The sequence below is a fragment of the Bacillus rossius genome, chromosome 2, assembly GCF_032445375.1.
Source record: "Bacillus rossius redtenbacheri isolate Brsri chromosome 2, Brsri_v3, whole genome shotgun sequence".
NCBI classification, from domain to species: domain Eukaryota; kingdom Metazoa; phylum Arthropoda; class Insecta; order Phasmatodea; family Bacillidae; genus Bacillus; species Bacillus rossius.
The window spans coordinates 126,855,556-126,876,097 of NC_086331.1; the positions used below are offsets into that span (position 1 = coordinate 126,855,556).

General features: G+C 44.0%; 1 protein-coding gene across 1 annotated transcript in view; it reads right to left on the minus strand.

Moving 5' to 3' along the window:
• Positions 1–20,542, minus strand: part of LOC134529794 (inactive hydroxysteroid dehydrogenase-like protein 1) — a 59,214-nt gene that overhangs the window by 10,311 nt on the left and 28,361 nt on the right. The window contains exons 2-5 of the mRNA XM_063364246.1: positions 7,744–7,866; positions 4,982–5,092; positions 4,548–4,768; positions 808–1,035 (exon numbers count right to left, since the gene is read on the minus strand). Coding sequence (XP_063220316.1) covers positions 808–1,035; positions 4,548–4,768; positions 4,982–5,092; positions 7,744–7,866 — 683 coding nt within the window. The remainder of the gene's footprint in view (positions 1–807; positions 1,036–4,547; positions 4,769–4,981; positions 5,093–7,743; positions 7,867–20,542) is intronic.

Genomic DNA, 20,542 nt, shown 5'->3' on the forward strand with positions numbered 1-20,542 from the left:
ATTAGGGTTCATCTGATCAAAAAACTATCACGAAAATAATTTGAATTTTAAGAATTTGAAATGATTTGGGGATTTGGCTCCTACTAAGAGAGTAATAAATTTGTTTCGTCTTTTCAACGTCCATTTTTCTTACCCCTTGATTAAATGGTTGATGTTATCATAAAACATTTTAGACAAACATTTTTGGTACTAATATTAAAAGGTGTATTAACGTTGCATGTATTTAATATTTTTTATATCAATGGAATTTTAATGGTTTGTAGGTTCTTAAAAACATCCTAATTTATACACCCTTGGTTTTATATTGCCCATTAACAAACTCCACAGAGATTTTTCATATATGTGTGTGTGTGTGTCTGGAAGTAATTCATGCAAATGACGGCAGTTTACGGGACTAAAATAGTAATATTTACACATATATATTAGTTACGGATGGTTTTATGGTCTAGTTTCCATGAAATAAAAAAATAGGTAGAAATTCTCCGGAATTCACCATGGTAACGACTAAAAAATATTAAGTGTTTCTTCAAAATCTAACTAAACCCATATTCAGATGGCAATGGTTGAATTGTTTAAAGATATTTATCTCAGTGTAAAATAAACAATTATTTTTAGTAAATTAATTTTTCTAGAACAATGGACATTGAACTATATATTTTAGATTTTTTTCTAATTAAGAAAACAAACACTTGTTTATTTTAATTATAAATATTACATAAACAATTTCGTAAGACAAAATTGATTTTATGATTTAAAGTTATTGATTCCAACCTTATTCCTTTACAATAAGAATTTATTTGCACAAACCTGAAGTCCATGTGCCCAGTAGCCAGTAGTATAGTTCACTTTCCCCAGAGTCTCGATAGCGTTGTAGGCATAGGTCGTCGCGTCGGGCACAAACAAGCTACTTTTCTGCAGCCGATGACTGAAGGCGTTCATTTTAGTGTTGACAAAGAGGGGGGATAGATGCTGAACAGTGATTCCATGCCGTTCATATTCAAAGCGAATTGCTTCAGAGAAACTTTTGACGAAGACCTAAAAGAACAAAATCACGCAATTAAATACAATAGGTAAATTAAATTTAACTATCTCAAAAATATTTTTTGTGTGAAAACTTAAAACACTTAAATAACATCGTGTTAAGTCTCTAAAAACCAAAACTCATTCATTCTCGACGTAAAAGTGATGCTAATTTTTCACCAAGCATGATTTCCGCCATCAGATTTCAATCTATACATACCAGAGCATAAATAATAAATAATACACGACAAAATTATACATAGAAGCATAGGGAAAAGTAGTCCAAAAAAAACCTTAGATTCAGGTAATCAAATTTTCCTCGACTTCATTATACTTCACAGGAAGATGTTCCCACTGGTATGTTTAGATGCCTGCTTCGCTGGCAGATGTTACAACGTGTATGTTCTGGTGTCTGTTTCTCAGGCAGATAATTGCATACATTTATTTATTTATGTCTGTAGGAGCATCTATCAGTTAGGCAGATCTTTTTTTTTCACTTATGTGTTGCTGTTTTTTTGACGTGATAACGTCTTATAAATCGATGAACGCCGGTTGCACGCACGGAAAAGCATGACTCATTGTCAAGTTCCACCTGAGCCGAGCGTGCAAGAACCGACCAACCACCGTGCGAGAAAATCTTCTATAATATCAAACAGGTTAATGCGCGGCTTTTTAAGAGCATCAATTTAAAAAAAATTACATGACGTTATCACGTAAAATTATCGTCCGTAAACCGACTTTACAGACAACCCCCTTTTTTCCATTATTTTGTACACGATATATTTTTCTTCCTTAATTCTTATCCTAAAACGTTTTTTCAGAATTTTTTCCTCTCTTTTTCTGTTTTTCACTTACTCTTGTATTTCCCACATTTACTGCATTTTTATTTCTGTAAAAAAATTTTCTCGTGTCAACCTTATAGTAAAATATGGGGAAATCTTAATACGGAGAGCTTGCTCTTGTATGGCAACGAGTTGGATCGACTAACTCGAACATTGTCATCGGCTGATTGGTTCAGTTTGCACCGAGGAAATTGGAATTTCTGGATCGGGGTTTAACGTCTCGTAGACGTCGAGTTCACTAGAGAAGGAACAAATTAACAAATTTGACGGAGGAAACGGCAGCACCCGGACAAAACACCTCACCACTTTTCCCTCTTTCGATATACTCCAGTGTTTTCATCGACACCAGATCGCTTCAACTACCGAGGGTATTAGAAAATTTATTTAATAAAAATTATATTTATTAACTTGCCTTATTTTTTACACGTGGCTAAGTTAATGGGATCACCACCTTGCCTGACACTTAATCCCGGGTAAATACAATATAATTAATGTAAGTTACGTTAAGATTAAGAGAAATAAGAACAAAAATTTTCATTTATCCATTAAACTGTAAGTTTAGAAAAGATTTAATATACAACCAAACAGTGCAAATAACCACACACTTTTTTTTTCAATATTTAAAAACAGCCCTTTGGTAAACTAAAATGATATTTAATATTTTTTTGACTCTTCAAGTGCTCTTCAAGCTTGTTAGGTGATAAGTCTGCTGAATGGCATAGCTTGGGCTGCGACGCAACATTTATAGTACGGTCAAGGCTTAAGCAGATTATCTCGACTTTGGTGTTATAAGTACATTTGTACGATGAAAATTCAATAATGTTTTAATTTATAGACTATTTACCATTGCGTTTACGTTTACAGCGGTTTTCTAACTAACACTAGGTACGCCAAAGCCTGATGTGTGACTCGATTCCACAGCCTAAGCGTTATACATATATTGTTATGATCACAGTGCTATTAGAGGCTTCCTAGTTTCTACAAATATGTTTTCTTTTTATTTATCCACCAAGAATTGAACTAGAGCAGCTATTGTATTCTTAAGAGTGGTGATCTACGTTCTTTGTCTTAATGAATTCTCAGCAAATGCGCGGTGTGTTTTAATAAGTGGTACATATTACTAGAGACCTGAAAAATTCGCGGGTTCATTTCGCGATAGACTAGAATCCAAATACATTTGCCTTTCTTGCTGCTTCAGTGATTGGACCACAGTTTATCTGAAGGACTCTGGACCAATGAAAAACTTTCGACAGAAGAAGTATCGAATCACAAGCTTCCCAGTTAACACGTGTCACGAGTTAGTAGCCAATCAGCAGGTGCAATCTGCACAAGTACATAGAGGATCATGGAGTCTATCCTAGAGGTCATTGAAAACGAGAATTTTTCTGGTCCCTACATATTACAATCACAAAATCCTCTAGCGATATTTTTTTAATGCATATAGATTTAAGGGAATGTCATTTCAGATATTTTCACAAAAAAAAAAGTGTTTTGAGATACGACACTCAATGACGCGAGTAATCCTTTCAGGTCATCGAATACATACTATCTATTTTTTTAGAAAAAATTTGACAATTTATATTCCGAATATTATATATTCTGTAGATGTAAAAAATTAATACGAAAGCTGAAGTGCCAAATATTATTGTATTAGGCAAGAGGGCCGATAATCAGGCGAAATGGGAGAGAGTGAACGAAAAGTAAATAATTTTTAATATTTGAGAATATATTTAATGTATTTCAAATTGGTCACCGTCAGGATATTATGGGAGAGCATGCAAATAGATAAGTGTTCAAGAGAAGTAATAAAAGATTTTAATTTTCATTCTTAAAAATTTTTTTTAAATAATATTTTTATGTGTCTTCTAACTAAAAACTGAAATAAATTTGTCTATCCATACAGCAAAACCGTTCAAGAATATTTCATAGTTCAGGATCTACTTAAAAGCCCAAAATTATTCAAGTGGCCACCAGTATGATGAACAACAATTAATTTCTAGTTTCTAGTATTCTTAGTAATATAGGCCTACTAAAACTTAAAACCTATCGATTAAACAATACATATTATTTTTGAAGTTATACTTCTTTAGGCGCGTTATGAAAACATGACGACAATGAAGTTTTACGATGCGCGTGCAACATGCAACAAACATTGACATTATGAAAAAAGGCTACATACAAATAAAAACTATATACGTGGTTTTGAATTATATACTTTTGTGATTGATACTGAATAGTCTATTAGTCCATATAATTAAAAACATTAATTTATTGTCAATATTTGTAATATAAATTGCGTTTATAAACATTTTAAAATTATTTTCAAGTGAGGTTCTGTTCCCGTAAGTGTAATTTATTTGAATTATAAATTATTACATTAATATGTAATAAAAATGCAGCATTTTTTTGATTTTCAATATTTATTAAAATTTATCTCAATTATTTTACTAAAATAAATAATTCATTGTATGCACGTGTTAATATTAATATCGAATACAGAATATTTATTTAACGTTTTAATCAATTTAATTTATAATTTACCAAGGTATTGCTGATATCACTCCAGTCCTTTTATTATTTTATTTCTCTTAATTATTTTCACGCAAAATTAAAGTTAGTTTTTTATTACGCCACCCATTATTTAATTCAAACGTGTAAATAACATTGCATGTCAAAAACATCTACCTTGGAAGCAGCATAAACAGTCATGAATGGTAGTGGTTGAAGCTCAGAGCCGGATGAAACATTGACGACTGCCCCTTTTCTTCTTCTCTGCATCTGTGGCAACAGCATTCGAGTCATCATGGTCGTTGCCCCGATGTTGATGTTTAATATGTCCCACAGTTCTTGCTCAGGCACTTCGCCGAGGTACATCGGATAGCTGTACTGACGTCCAACATTGTTAACTGCAATAACATACACGCGTTATGGTTTCACACTCCTGCAATTTATTGGGAAAGCGATGAAAAAAAGATTAATTTGTAACTAAGCGTTGAAGTGGTACACATCCACTTGTAGGGTGTAGGTATCAGCAGAATTTATTCACAATCACCTATCCCCATGATAAACAATTGTAAATATATGCAGTAAGTATTAAACTTGAAATTTGTCACACTTACCTAGAATTCCCACTGGGATATCACTTATCTGTTTTTCTATTTCATTGAATATCTGCTGGCCCTTACTGAAATCAGCCGAAATAGTTCTTGTTTTCACTTGGAACTTCGACTCTGCAAAGAAATATACAATTCAGTAATGAAAGAAGGAAAAAAAAACATCACATTGCATGGGATTTTCGTAGGTTAAAGATATTTAAAAAACTGATTTTAGACAGTCGTTTTACTGTTATTTTAAACGTTTTTAAGTGCACAAAATTACATCAACTAGTACCGAATTATAAATCAAGGTTTGGGGAAGGGAGTTATGGGAAGATTTTTCTAAATCAGATGAAGACAGAAGAAGTACACGATCTGTCCACTATTTTTCGAAATTATGAGTAGAGTAGTATTTGCAAACAAACTCTACAATGTAGTCCACACACACAAAGCTTCAGACAGGAAGTTAGAATTTAATAAAGAACTTTTTGAGTGCCACATTTGTGGTTCAGGCGCTAAAGTCGCCGACTGTTGTCGGAACTCACTCAAGAGCAGGCCAAGTAGAACTACTGTCCGTGTGAAAAGCAATCCTCTCTTGGGTTGATGCCTTCCACCTTACCGACTGGCCTTGTGATTTATTTATGGTCATTTCGAAGCAGACTTTAAAACGGAATTGCTGTCGCTTGAATTCGAAGGCGTAGTCAGAGGGCATAAGCGGTATTCACGGTAAGGATAACTATTCCCCTTGTGCACATACGTTTTTGTGGATTGATGTCTCTTTCAGTCTAATCCCGTTACAAAATTGTATATATGCCAAAATATTATAGTATTATGCAATTATCTTTGAAAGATTTGTGCAATGGGAGTGCATGACTTGATGTAGGCTTTTGGACATACGCCATTGCTATGCTATGCATAGCAATGGCGTATGTCCAAAAGCCTAATCAAGTATTATGCAAGATGGCGGATAATCAGTTGAAATGAGCGAGCATGAATAATATATTTTTTTAATGTTTGAGAAGAGAGTTATTGTTTTTCATAAAATAAGGGCTTGAATAAAAAAAGAAACAAATATGAAGAAAAAAATTGGCTGTAAAATTATTAAAATCATATACCTATTCAGGTTTCCGTAAGAAAAGTATATAGCCGACAAAACCAAACCGATCGTATTCTGTCAATTTGTTCAGATTATATCATTGTTTATATTTTATCGTCATTTCATGCGCGATGCGACCTTTCCTATCGACTTAAAGAGGCTGTCTCCCGGACGTGATTGCAGTTCTTTTTGTGTAGGAAAATTTACAGCTTCTCATAACAGATAAAACCATCATGTATTTTTGAGCTGATCAGGAAAAGATGTATGAACCTGTCACTAAATTTTATAATGCTTTTTATAAGTTCGGAACATAGGTAGAAAATATTTCCCTAAATCATGGTTCTACTGTTTTATGGCTCGTGTGTAATTCATAAGAAAAAATAAATAAATTGTATATAGAAATACATAGGTCAACGCTGAAAAACTTCTAGAATTGTCGTACGGTGAAATTAAACTCCGCACATTTATCATTTATCCTGCCAGGAGGTGTGTCCCTCGCGTGGCCAACTGGGGCCAGGGGGGAGGGGGGATGCCACCAGCTCCGTCTATGGCAAGCAGTTGTTCCCAGAGAAACTAACCATTCTCGACTCGGCGAGAAGGCTCAGGACAGTGCACTCGGAGTCAGGCGGAGGTTATCTGCAAGCGGGAGTGGCATTTCCACCGCTTGTTAAATCGACAGTTTGCTTTGTATGCATCAGGACATTATATCATAGTTAATACTAGCTGAAGAATCCGGTGTTACATAACATCGTGAAGAGACTTCTCTTATTCCAATAAAGATATACAAGTTTTCGTTAGGTTGCCAGTCCAAAAAAATAAATTTTTATGTTTATGATTTTTAATTAATCTATTTCTTACTAGTTTAAACAGGCTGAGCTCCCTCTTGATAATGAATGAGGGGGTTGGAAGCAGGTCAAACAAACACTTTGGACCCTTACAGTCGGTGCATATGCATGTGATATGCTCTTTCGAAAGCTACGCTCATGCAGTTTTCGTGGGAAGTCACAAGTTAAAATACCTAACATTGCTTGCATTATGTTTAGTTTCCTTACTGCATATAAATCGATTATTCAATGCCAAATACAAAACCTGCACATAAGTGTATCCTTAATACTTAACCCGTGGCGATATAGAGGGTTTTAAGGTTAACGTTAAAGCTCAACTCCTGCCCACAGGTAACATGAACACAAGGACCATGGTTTGTGGTGTGAATAAATAAACTAAGTGGTACAACTGTTAGAGTAACAATAATGCTAAATGGAGGTAACGGTGTCCGAGCGCAGCCTGCACCTATGCTTCAAAGCCGCAGAAAACGCATTCAAGGAGAATGTGCTTTGCAAATCTCCGTTACGCTACCACCGATGCGAAAAACTTATGAAGCTCGTTTGATGCAGCTACATCATTAATTTATTACTTAATGCATAACATGTAGGCCTACCTACCCAAAATTCATTTCATTATGAATAAATATTAATAATTTTAAAATTATTATGCTTAAATTTATTTTTTATGCCAAGCTAACTTGAACTGTATTAGCTGATTATAGAATCAAAAGACTGATTTTCTGTACGTTAAAAGAAATGCTTCAGGTAAAAAATCTTTGAATGAACGTTTAAATTTCTTTAAAACTTGACTACTCAAACAGACTAAAATTATATACGTACGAAAATGAGTGTAAAGTTCATATTACCGATTTCTTCTGCAGTCTGAAGAAGTTTGTCGGCCGATCTACTGATCAACACAACATTCAGTCCACGCTTCGCCAGTTCTAGGGCATACGCTTTCCCTATTCCGTCGGTGGCTCCAGTCACAACTGAAAACCAAACAGAAAAGTATTACATAGCACAAAGTTTGTCTTATAGTATTCTCATAACTTTATATTAAAACATTAGTTTAAATTTAAAGGTGAGCACTGGAAAACCTATTGTAAGAAAACACTTTTGACCTTTATTAATCGATTAAGATAATAACATTTAAATGACAACTTTATGCTGCACGATGAAGGAAAAATAGATGTTTTTAATGACCATAATTTTTTTTTCAATAAATATTTATAACCAAACAGATATAGCTCATAAATATTTATCTACATGCAGTTCAGATATAATAAACCAAACCTCTGTTAAAACACACACCATAGAACCAAACAAATGGAAAAATCAAGCCACATATGTCATAAACGTACTATACCACTACAAATCATGTGCTACCACCGCTTGATTCACATTACTTATGCTAGAACTATCGTTGGCCAGAGCACCCTGCTCAGGTCCATATGCAGAGGAACCAAGTATGTCAGAAACTTCACGTGGTCAAACATTGTTTAAAGTAACTTCCTTCCCCACTGTCAAATTTTCGCTCCCAGCACCTTCCAATATGTTGTGTCAAATAAATATGGAGGGTTATGACGTCACCGAAAACGTCACTAACGCAGCCATGTTTGGATGACAAGTTGGTTGACTTGAGTTTCCATAAAATATTTTGCTTAGTGGATGGATTATAAAATATGTTGGATGTTATCGGCCAATCAAAATCGTGCCTAGCATAAAATGAAATTACATCTGTTTCCGTCACAACGAATCTCTAAATGGCGAAGAAATAACTAAAATAATGTTTATACGAATTTCACATGCAATAACATTTTATGCGTAGGTAATTTAAAAAACATTTAATATTTATATGATTATATAACTAATTTTTTTGTGAATAAAATTTATACACTTTTAAAAAAATTAAAAACGCACAAATACAAAAATTCCATCCAGCACCATGACACATTATTTAGTTTCAAAATTGAAATTACAATTGAAAAGTTATAGATAACTCAGACAAAAAAAATTAACTGTGATAGTGTGACATGATTTAGAACCTACTTGAGGTACTCTGTCCAAATTTATTGATGGAGAAAATTAGAAGCTACTTTCTAACCAATACTTCCCCTTCAACTATATTGTCAAATATATTGAAGACAAATATTTGACAGTGTGACAGGGCCTAAATCTGCAATTATTGAAACTAATATTAATCGCGGTAAGAGGCATAAGTGGGATAAGAGGGATAAGTGCCACAATGGAAAACTACCAAAATGGAAGAATTACCCCTGGCCTCTTCGAAACAGGGGGAAAGTACCATAATGGAAAACTACCACAATGACAGAATTCCCCCTGGCCTCTTCGAAACAGAAGGAAAAGCACCATAATAGAAATCTTCCACAGTGGCAGAATTTTCCCTGGCCTCTTCTAAACATGAGGAAAAGTACCATAATGGAAAACTACCACAATGACCGAATCCCCCTGGCCTCTTCGAAACATTTGCGGAAAAGTACTTTAATGGAAGACTACTATAAGTTTTAATGACGAAGGGGAATCTGCCATAATTTCTTATAGACACCATGGAATGAGTACCATGCCTTTGCTCTCAGAGAAGTGTATAAAATACGTCGAAAGGGAGCGCTGTCAACCCTAGCAGTTTCTTGGGTTTACTCAAAAGACTACATATAGCACTTCTGTCGGTGACTTTCTGTAGTTGCAATCATAAAAGAACAGATCACGCATGAGAGGAAACAAAAGTTTCCAAAAAATGTGTTATAGGGAGAAGCACTGTGTTATTTTAACCACGACAACGGTCATATAAATACGTCTGGAAACTTCCTATCCTTTGCCTTGGCGTGTCTCGTCGGCATAGTGAAGCTGGCGGCGGCCTGCGAACTAACGGCGCTAGTAGTAGTTGAACCCATAATTAACATTGTGTTAAATTGTGTTCGTATGAAATATATTAATTCTAATTCCGTCTCAATGTCTGAATTTTTTTCCCATATTACTATTTTTTTTCATTCGTTTGGGTGCTTGGTATATGCAGTATCTGTATCAATGCCTTAATTTTTTTCCGAATTTGTTAGTTAAGTTGAAATGTTGTTTTAGGAATATGTTTACAATTGCTTTACGTCAGGTGCGGGGCTTAGTGATCAAACGCATGGCCTGGCAATCTGCCGGCTCGGGTTCGATACCCACTGGTACTGTTTTTCTTTGCACTGTCATTAAGCCGACGGAGAATGAAGGAAGTGATCACAATGTATAAAAAATTATGGTTCTTTTCCGTGCTTATCGGGACCCCACACCAGTGCTTTTAATTAATCTTTATTTATGTTCATCTAGTGTTCTGTTTAATATAGGCCTATGCACATTAATGGGGAAAAGGAAATTTAATTCTTGTTATTTTTTGATATAATGTGCTTGTCAATACCTATTTTAATTCATTATTTCGTTATAGAAAAATTTCAAAATATTTTATTGCCACATAGTTATAATGACGTGATTCTACTAGAAATTTAATTGTAAGCATTTATAAAACTGAAAACCTTCGTCGGAATTTATGTTGCAGGTTGAGTTCAAAAGGTTTTTTTGAAAGAGTAAATATTATTAAAATTTTCCGGGCCAAAAGAGTCTCCACAACAGGTTCCTGCAAAGTCTAGAGCCACTGCTGCCAACCTCCTCGACAACGGCAGGGAGCGAGGCGGTGGAGAACTGAAACCAAGATGGCCGGGCCGGGGTGGTATCCCAGCTTTCACTGAGCCACCACGCCGCTATCAGCCAGGATCAGCTGTGGTGTTCCGAACCCACGAACACGGTTTTGGGACACTTTCGCGAGCAAAATACAATCCCTGCGAGATTACTAGCAGCGGGATTGGCCTGCATCAAGCTACATTCTTGAAGTAGTGTTGTCACGAGCGAGCCCTTAACACGATGAGTCCGAATTCCACCGCCAAACTTCACCTGCAGGTTCATCACGTAAATATAAGTTGAAAACACGTATAACTTACTGTCCAAAGTTCTTCCCAAAGCAGTTGGAGTTGACCAAATAGTTTATTGCAACCAACAAAGAAGATATTAAAGATGGGACCGTTTGGCTTGCTTACATATCTGTTAAGGAAAATTCAAGCAAGAACTCTGCAGGTAATTCAAATGGAAGAAAACCTTCAATTTTTTCAAGTTACGACTGTGCAAACTGACCTTACGAGTCTCGGCAATGTTTATTTTCACAAAGTTCTATAACCACCGCAGCCATAAAATGATTTCATTGAAATAATTAAAGCTCACAATATGTCACATGAAGTTTTGGTAACTCAGTGTGAGAATGATTTTTTTTTCATCGTCAAGAGGGGCTATGCACCCTCAATTCTCCATCTCGATCGCCATTGGTTCATTCTAGTAGCCGATCAGAAAAAAGATTTTTTTTTCAGTAGGGGCGTGTATTTTTTTTTTTTGCGAAACTAATTTCGAGACTAGTTGTGTGTTTAAACTCTGTATCATCGTCTGTGTTTCGTGATAATTTTCGTTTCTTTCGTGTGTACAAGTCCACTAACAGCACACAATTTGCAGTAATTTTATGGGGAAGCAAACTCGTTCTCAATTGCCTGACCGAATGCGGCAATGGTATCTCTTGCATATGGCCACCAATTACTGCGAAAACACCGCTGGCACAGCCATAATCTACTGCAGTCTAATGAGCAATTAGATTTTTTTTCCCGTGAAAAATAACTGCTCCTCTTCATCAGAAAACAACATAGCAGTGTGTGTGCCGCTGAGGGCGATTTTAAAGACGTTCGGGCAAGGTAGCGATTAATCACTGCATTGATGTTATACAACCGCACCCCAACTCGCGGGCCGTATTCCAAAACCTGTCAAACCCGAATTCCAGTAAGGAAACAAATTGGAAAAGTTTCAAAAGCGGTGCCCTTCGAGAGGCTAGAAATTGGTTTTAGCGCTTTATTTTACGGACCTTTCGCAACCATGGGTAAAATTGTTACAGCAAAAATACTAGAGACATCCGCACCATCGCACACAAATAAAACCGCATTTCCAAATATCTCAAGTACTTTTTAAGTTGCGATTAAATCTTGTTATGACCATTCAAGTGTACGAGATGTATTCCAGGATTGTTTCGCACACCAACACGTTTGGTACGTCTCCTCCTGTGATCACAAAAATCGCTATACAACCTACGAGTTAATGGAACTAGAAGCGGGTCCGCCATCTTGACGAAATCGACGAAAAGGTGAGCTCTGCGCATGCGCGGAATTTGGGCAACAGATAGGTCACGGATAGGACACCGAAATCCGTTCCCTAAAAATAAGGGACTAGCCGTGTCCTATCGTGCAATAGGAATACGGTTAGGGTACAGGTGTCGCATATTCAGTAAACCCTTATTCTTGTGACTTGGAATACCAGTCTAACTGTACTGTTGCCATGGCGATGATAACCTCGTGACCCATGTGCTCTGCACGCACCGAGCTTCGCTCTCGTGCAGAGTCCAGAAAAAGACGCACTTCCATTGCCTCTACTATTAGGTACATCGAATTTAGGTTGTCTCGGTGGTACAAAAAACCACTATACGCGATAATTACTGTCGTTAGGTTTGTTTAGTTTATTGCATCTACCAAATTTTATTGTGCTACAAAATTGCTCATAAATATTGGACATGTCCTAAAATGCAAAAACGCAATAATATCATATGTCCGAAAAATAATGTCCCAGTTTCAATAGTACATTATAACAGTTTAATTTAGACTATTTACAACCAACCATACATCAAATCGAAGGTAGACTCACAAACGTTCAATATGTGCACCTTTAGTTATACAACACACATCCAGCCAAAAGTCCAATGGAAGCAATAATCTCTTCAATTCTGTATCTCGACTATGAAAAATCATTAGATAGCGGCGGAACGTAGACACAATCTTTCGTAAAGCCCCAAAGTAAAAAAAAGCATTTCGTTAAGTCAGGTGAACGTGGAGGCCAGCGAAAAAGAGCTCTGCGTCTCGACCATTACGACTAATCCAACGGTCTGGGACTTTGACGTTCAACCACTCTCGTGCAAAGATAATCCAATGAGGAGGGGCTCGATCCTGTTGCAAAATATGTAGTTTACAGATTTACCCTCAACTAACTGGGGGAACAAAAAATCTTTCACGCTGTATGAACAAACCAGTACTCACAATTTAACTGTTTGGGATACTTCTTAATTGTGACCATGAACCAACAATGTACAATGCTAACAGTTTACACTATTAAATTTTATAACTGGGAAATTCTTTGATGGATATACTGTAGTTGGAGACGTAAGACTTGGCGGTGAGACAGGGCTTCTCGGAACGAGCTGGTTGCACGAGCTGTCGACTCTTGTCTGCGAGAGTGACGCGCGTCGCCAGCTCGAGTGTCGAGGGTCACGCGGCGGCGGGTGACGAGCATGTCCGAGCTGTCACGCACGGCGCATCTAGAGCACGAGCGAGTGTCGCTGCCCGCAGCCGGGGTCACGCGGCGGGCGGCGGCCTTGCTCCGGTGACCGAGCACATCCGGCAATACCGCCACGTCCGAGCTGTCACGCACGGCGCATCTAGAGCACGAGCGAGTGTCGCTGCCCGCAGCCGGGGTCACGCGGCGGGCGGCGGCCTTGCTCCGGTGACCGAGCACATCCGGCAACACCGCCACGTCCGAGCTGTCACGCACGGCGCATCTAGAGCACGAGCGAGTGTCGCTGCCCGCAGCCGGGGTCACGCGGCGGGCGGCGGCCTTGCTCCGGTGACCGAGCACATCCGGCAACACCGCCACGTCCGAGCTGTCACGCACGGCGCATCTAGAGCACGAGCGAGTGTCGCTGCCCGCAGCCGGGGTCACGCGGCGGGCGGCGGCCTTGCTCCGGTGACCGAGCACATCCGGCAACACCGCCACGTCCGAGCTGTCACGCACGGCGCATCTAGAGCACGAGCGAGTGTCGCTACCCGCAGCCGGGGTCACGCGGCAGCGGGTGACGAGCACGTCCGAGCTGTCACGCACGGCGCATCTAGAGCACGAGCGAGTGTCGCTGCCCGCAGCCGGGGTCACGCGGCGGGCGGCGGCCTTGCTCCGGTGACCGAGCACATCCGGCAACACCGCCACGTCCGAGCTGTCACGCACGGCGCATCTAGAGCACGAGCGAGTGTCGCTGCCCGCAGCCGGGGTCACGCGGCGGGCGGCGGCCTTGCTCCGGTGACCGAGCACATCCGGCAACACCGCCACGTCCGAGCTGTCACGCACGGCGCATCTAGAGCACGAGCGAGTGTCGCTACCCGCAGCCGGGGTCACGCGGCAGCGGGTGACGAGCACGTCCGAGCTGTCACGCACGGCGCATCTAGAGCACGAGCGAGTGTCGCTGCCCGCAGCCGGGGTCACGCGGCGGGCGGCGGCCTTGCTCCGGTGACCGAGCACATCCGGCAATACCGCCACGTCCGAGCTGTCACGCACGGCGCATCTAGAGCACGAGCGAGTGTCGCTGCCCGCAGCCGGGGTCACGCGGCGGGCGGCGGCCTTGCTCCGGTGACCGAGCACATCCGGCAACACCGCCACGTCCGAGCTGTCACGCACGGCGCATCTAGAGCACGAGCGAGTGTCGCTGCCCGCAGCCGGGGTCACGCGGCGGGCGGCGGCCTTGCTCCGGTGACCGAGCACATCCGGCAACACCGCCACGTCCGAGCTGTCACGCACGGCGCATCTAGAGCACGAGCGAGTGTCGCTGCCCGCAGCCGGGGTCACGCGGCGGGCGGCGGCCTTGCTCCGGTGACCGAGCACATCCGGCAACACCGCCACGTCCGAGCTGTCACGCACGGCGCATCTAGAGCACGAGCGAGTGTCGCTGCCCGCAGCCGGGGTCACGCGGCGGCGGGTGACGAGCACGTCCGAGCTGTCACGCACGGCGCATCTAGAGCACGAGCGAGTGTCGCTGCCCGCAGCCGGGGTCACGCGGCGGCGGGTGACGAGCACGTCCGAGCTGTCACGCACGGCGCATCTAGAGCACGAGCGAGTGTCGCTGCCCGCAGCCGGGGTCACGCGGCGGCGGGTGACGAGCACGTCCGAGCTGTCACGCACGGCGCATCTAGAGCACGAGCGAGTGTCGCTGCCCGCAGCCGGGGTCACGCGGCGGCGGGTGACGAGCACGTCCGAGCTGTCACGCACGGCGCATCTAGAGCACGAGCGAGTGTCGCTGCCCGCAGCCGGGGTCACGCGGCGGCGGGTGACGAGCACGTCCGAGCTGTCACGCACGGCGCATCTAGAGCACGAGCGAGTGTCGCTGCCCGCAGCCGGGGTCACGCGGCGGGCGGCGGCCTTGCTCCGGTGACCGAGCACATCCGGCAACACCGCCACGTCCGAGCTGTCACGCACGGCGCATCTAGAGCACGAGCGAGTGTCGCTGCCCGCAGCCGGGGTCACGCGGCGGGCGGCGGCCTTGCTCCATTGACCGAGCACATCCGGCAACACCGCCACGTCCGAGCTGTCACGCACGGCGCATCTAGAGCACGAGCGAGTGTCGCTGCCCGCAGCCGGGGTCACGCGGCGGCGGGTGACGAGCACGTCCGAGCTGTCACGCACGGCGCATCTAGAGCACGAGCGAGTGTCGCTGCCCGCAGCCGGGGTCACGCGGCGGCGGGTGACGAGCACGTCCGAGCTGTCACGCACGGCGCATCTAGAGCACGAGCGAGTGTCGCTGCCCGCAGCCGGGGTCACGCGGCGGCGGGTGACGAGCACGTCCGAGCTGTCACGCACGGCGCATCTAGAGCACGAGCCAGTGTCGCTGCCCGCAGCCGGGGTCACGCGGCGGGCGGCGGCCTTGCTCCGGTGACCGAGCACATCCGGCAACACCGCCACGTCCGAGCTGTCACGCACGGCGCATCTAGAGCACGAGCGAGTGTCGCTGCCCGCAGCCGGGGTCACGCGGCGGCGGGTGACGAGCACGTCCGAGCTGTCACGCACGGCGCATCTAGAGCACGAGTGAGTGTCGCTGCCCGCAGCCGGGGTCACGCGGCGGCGGGTGACGAGCACGTCCGAGCTGTCACGCACGGCGCATCTAGAGCACGAGCGAGTGTCGCTGCCCGCAGCCGGGGTCACGCGGCGGCGGGTGACGAGCACGTCCGAGCTGTCACGCACGGCGCATCTAGAGCACGAGCGAGTGTCGCTGCCCGCAGCCGGGGTCACGCGGCGGCGGTTGACGAGCACGTCCGAGCTGTCACGCACGGCGCATCTAGAGCACGAGCGAGTGTCGCTGCCCGCAGCCGGGGTCACGCGGCAGCGGGTGACGAGCACGTCCGAGCTGTCACGCACGGCGCATCTAGAGCACGAGCGAGTGTCGCTGCCCGCAGCCAGGGTCACGCGGCGGCGGGTGACGAGCACGTCCGAGCTGTCACGCACGGCGCATCTAGAGCACGAGCGAGTGTCGCTGCCCGCAGCCGGGGTCACGCGGCGGCGGGTGACGAGCACGTCCGAGCTGTCACGCACGGCGCATCTAGAGCACGAGCGAGTGTCGCTGCCCGCAGCCGGGGTCACGCGGCGGCGGGTGACGAGCACGTCCGAGCTGTCACGCACGGCGCATCTAGAGCACGAGCGAGTGTCGCTGCCCGCAGCCAGGGTCACGCGGCGGCGGGTGACGAGCACGTCCGAGCTGTCACGCACGGCGCATCTAGAGCACGAGCCAGTGTCGCTGCCCGCAGCCGGGGTCACGCGGCGGCGGGTGACGAGCACGTCCGAGCTGTCACGCACGGCGCATCTAGAGCACGAGCGAGTGTCGCTGCCCGCAGCCGGGGTCACGCGGCGGCGGGTGACGAGCACGTCCGAGCTGTCACGCACGGCGCATCTAGAGCACGAGCGAGTGTCGCTGCCCGCAGCCGGGGTCACGCGGCGGCGGGTGACGAGCACGTCCGAGCTGTCACGCACGGCGCATCTAGAGCACGAGCCAGTGTCGCTGCCCGCAGCCGGGGTCACGCGGCGGCGGGTGACGAGCACGTCCGAGCTGTCACGCACGGCGCATCTAGAGCACGAGCGAGTGTCGCTGCCCGCAGCCGGGGTCACGCGGCGGCGGGTGACGAGCACGTCCGAGCTGTCACGCACGGCGCATCTAGAGCACGAGCCAGTGTCGCTGCCCGCAGCCGGGGTCACGCGGCGGCGGGTGACGAGCACGTCCGAGCTGTCACGCACGGCGCATCTAGAGCACGAGCGAGTGTCGCTGCCCGCAGCCGGGGTCACGCGGCGGCGGGTGACGAGCACGTCCGAGCTGTCACGCACGGCGCATATAGAGCACGAGCTGCAGCTGCCTCACGCCCAACCACAGAGCAAGGAAGATAAAATGGTCGCAACTAAATGCTAAAACTAACGGTCCTATTTTCTTTGGAAATCAGCGAAATGTGCGGTATTTATTGGCAACCTTTCAATCTAAAATTCGCTAACGTTTAGAAACTAAATGCTGGCAATCTTGATTTTTTTTGTTGTCGTTCGTTGCTCAAAATATTCACCATAAAATGTCCGAGATTATCTTTTTTGTAAATCGAAACAACCAGAACATTAAGTTTAATTTATATAATATATATATTTTGTTTCAAAAATAAAAACATCTACATAGCCGAAAAGTATGAGTGTTAAAAACCATAACCTCAGTTTAAATCGCAAAAAAAAATATCACACGGGCGCACAAATGCACAAGTGCACATGCGAGCCATGCTTATTTCATTGCTACCAAGATATTTCAATATAGTCATAAATTATTGCGAAGTGTAATATTTTGTCATTATTGCATGCTCTCGAGTGCATGCTTCTGGAGCGGGTATGCCTCGGTGGAAGTCATCCTGGGAGATTCCTCGCTGGCGTCCATGGAACGTCATACGGAAGTTTTTGAGCTGTACGAACTAGCGGGCTTGAAGCCTCGTCGATAGAGACCTGAAAAATTCGCGAGTTCATTTCGTGTTATGCTAAAATTCAAATAATTATACCTTAGTGCTGCTTCTGTCATTGGTTCACTGTTAAACTGGAGGACTGAGGGCCAATTAGAGACCCTCACTCATAGAAGTGTCGAATCACAGGCCACCCAGACGAGACGAGTCACAAGTCAGCAGCCAATGAACAGTTGGCATTTGCCCGAGTGTGAAGAGGATATTGGAGTCTATCCTGGAGGTCATTGAACCCGCGAATTTTTCCTGTCTCTACTCGTCGATGATGATGGATGATGGCACGGGCATAGATCGGGGGAGTCAGCCCCCACTCCCCCTGGAAGTAAGAAGCCCTTCACTGAGACGGTGAAACGGGGTTGATAAGCGCACACGTCAAGACTGCGTCTTAAAGAAAACGTCCCGCACATTTTGAAGTTTTTCTGCTTTTTGCACGCATACAGGCCAGCATGTGGGTAGTGTACGACATACAAGCATCCTGTCCCTAGACTACTTGTGTCGGTTATAAGTAGGGACCGGAAAAATTCGCGGTTTCGATGGCCTTCAGGATAGACTGCACATTCTCCTGTACACTGAGCAAATGACAAATGTTCATTGGCTGCCGACTTGTAAGTCGTCTCAGCTGGTTTGTCTGTGATTCGATCCTTCTTTTGTTGAACGTTTATAATTGGTTAAGATTCGTCAAGATGAAGAGTAAGCCAATAGCAAAATCATCTAAAAGGTATATGTATTTTAATTCTAGCCTATCGCTGAATGAATACGCGAATTTTTCCGGTCTCTAGTTACAAGTCTGGGACCATACGACCCCCCCCCCTTTCTTTTTACAAAAATCATACACGTTTGCGCCACTGGGTGATGAGATGACAACTGAGCACTGAACGATAACACCTACAGGCTCCCGCCAACGTCTGCCACGTTCCACGCTTGTGAAATATCCGCCGGCGATCCAAAACAGAACAGTCCCGTTGGGAGGTAAGTGGTCTGGTCTTTCAAAACACCTTCTCGCAGTCTGCTAGCAGTTTAGCAGTTTCCCGTTTTCTTGGAAGTGCGTGGTTTCCTGTGGGATGTCTTCCACCCGAGCTACTGGGTGGCCGCGTTCGCGTCACGCTCATGTGTCCAGGGTCGTGGGTTCGATACCAAACCCACCAAGTTCGTGAGCACTGGGTTGATACCACAATGGTGCGGATTCCGTTTCTATCTGGGATGAACCGTCACCCTACCATGTAACGTAAATCACTAACAAACGAAAAATTCCTACCTAAGGTGGAAAATTTAACCACGTATTTTATGACGTTTGGGAGATGACCCTACTGGTTAAATTGTCATATCTATGGTCTGTCCTTTTGGTTAAATACCGAAAAATGTAATGTTTGAAATTTATTGTCTTGTTTAAGGACCCCGTCTTACTGCTAACTTCCGGCGTGCATAGCTTCAGGAAAATAAACCACGCGATTTCAAAACTGCTCAAGATATCAGAGTCGAGTGTGTTTACGAAAAGCCTGTAAGAATACGCTGATGAGTAGATCTGTCGCCTTATTTCGTTTTTAAACAGAATTTTTAAGAGAGTGAAAATGCTAAAAAAAAAATAAAAATAAAAAAAAACGTGTTTCCAGAACAGTTCTTGGGCATGAAACACCCGGTACAGATTCTTTAACGCACTCTAGAGACTTGCATTGCATCTTTATCTTAATTTCTCGTCCATATAATGTTATATTAACCGCTCAAATCTCATAACTGGCCTGCGAGAAGATCGTGCGTCAGTTCAAAGCCTTGCGCTTAGGGGCGACACCGCACTAGAAACACCAGCCGGCGTCGCACCTTGTCAACACAGACACACACCTGACTAGGTGGACGCCTTAAATGCGTTATCTCTAAAGAACGGAAAAATTCGCGAATTCATTTCGCGATAGGTTAAAATACAAATAGTTATACCTCAGTGCTGCCTCTGCTATTGGCTCACAACTCACCTGGATGGCTCTGGGCCAATGAGAAACGCCCCACCAAAGCTTTATCGACTCACAGGCTGCTACGCTGGGACTTCTCACAAGACAGCAGGGTGACATTTTACCGAGTGTACGTATAACTATGGAGCTCATCCTGCAGGTCATTGAACCCGCGAAATTTTCCTGTCCCTAGTTATCTCATATGTTCATTTTTATATGAATGACGAAAATTGACGAACTCGACAACGTGCAAAAACAAACAGTGTCGAAACTGTGTGAGAAGTATCATGCGATAGGTTAAGCCAGATTAACGGCCACAGACTTGTATACAGTGTTTCTCCGGAGGATTTTATTGGAAACTGTACAGAGCTTTCCATTGTGGCAGACGGGCGTGAGTGTACAGTAGTGAACCCTGAGTAAAGCCAAAATAAAAGTTGTTTAGTAACGACCAAGACGCAAAACTGCATTCATAATTCCCCACTAACATTTATTTTCTTCCATAGTTTAAACCCCGACCTTTTTCACCATTTGCATTATGAGTAGAGACCTGAAAAATTCGCGGGTTCATTTCGTGTTATGCTAAAATTCAAATAATTATACCTTAGTGCTGCTTCTGTCATTGGTTCATTGTTAAACTGGAAGACTGAGGGCCAATTAGAGACCCTCACTCGTAGAAGTGTCGAATCACAGGCCACCCAGACGAGACGACTCACAAGTCAGCAGCCAATGAACAGTTGGCATTTGCCCGAGTGTGTAGAGGATATTGGAGTATATCCTGGAGGTCATTGAATCCGCGAATT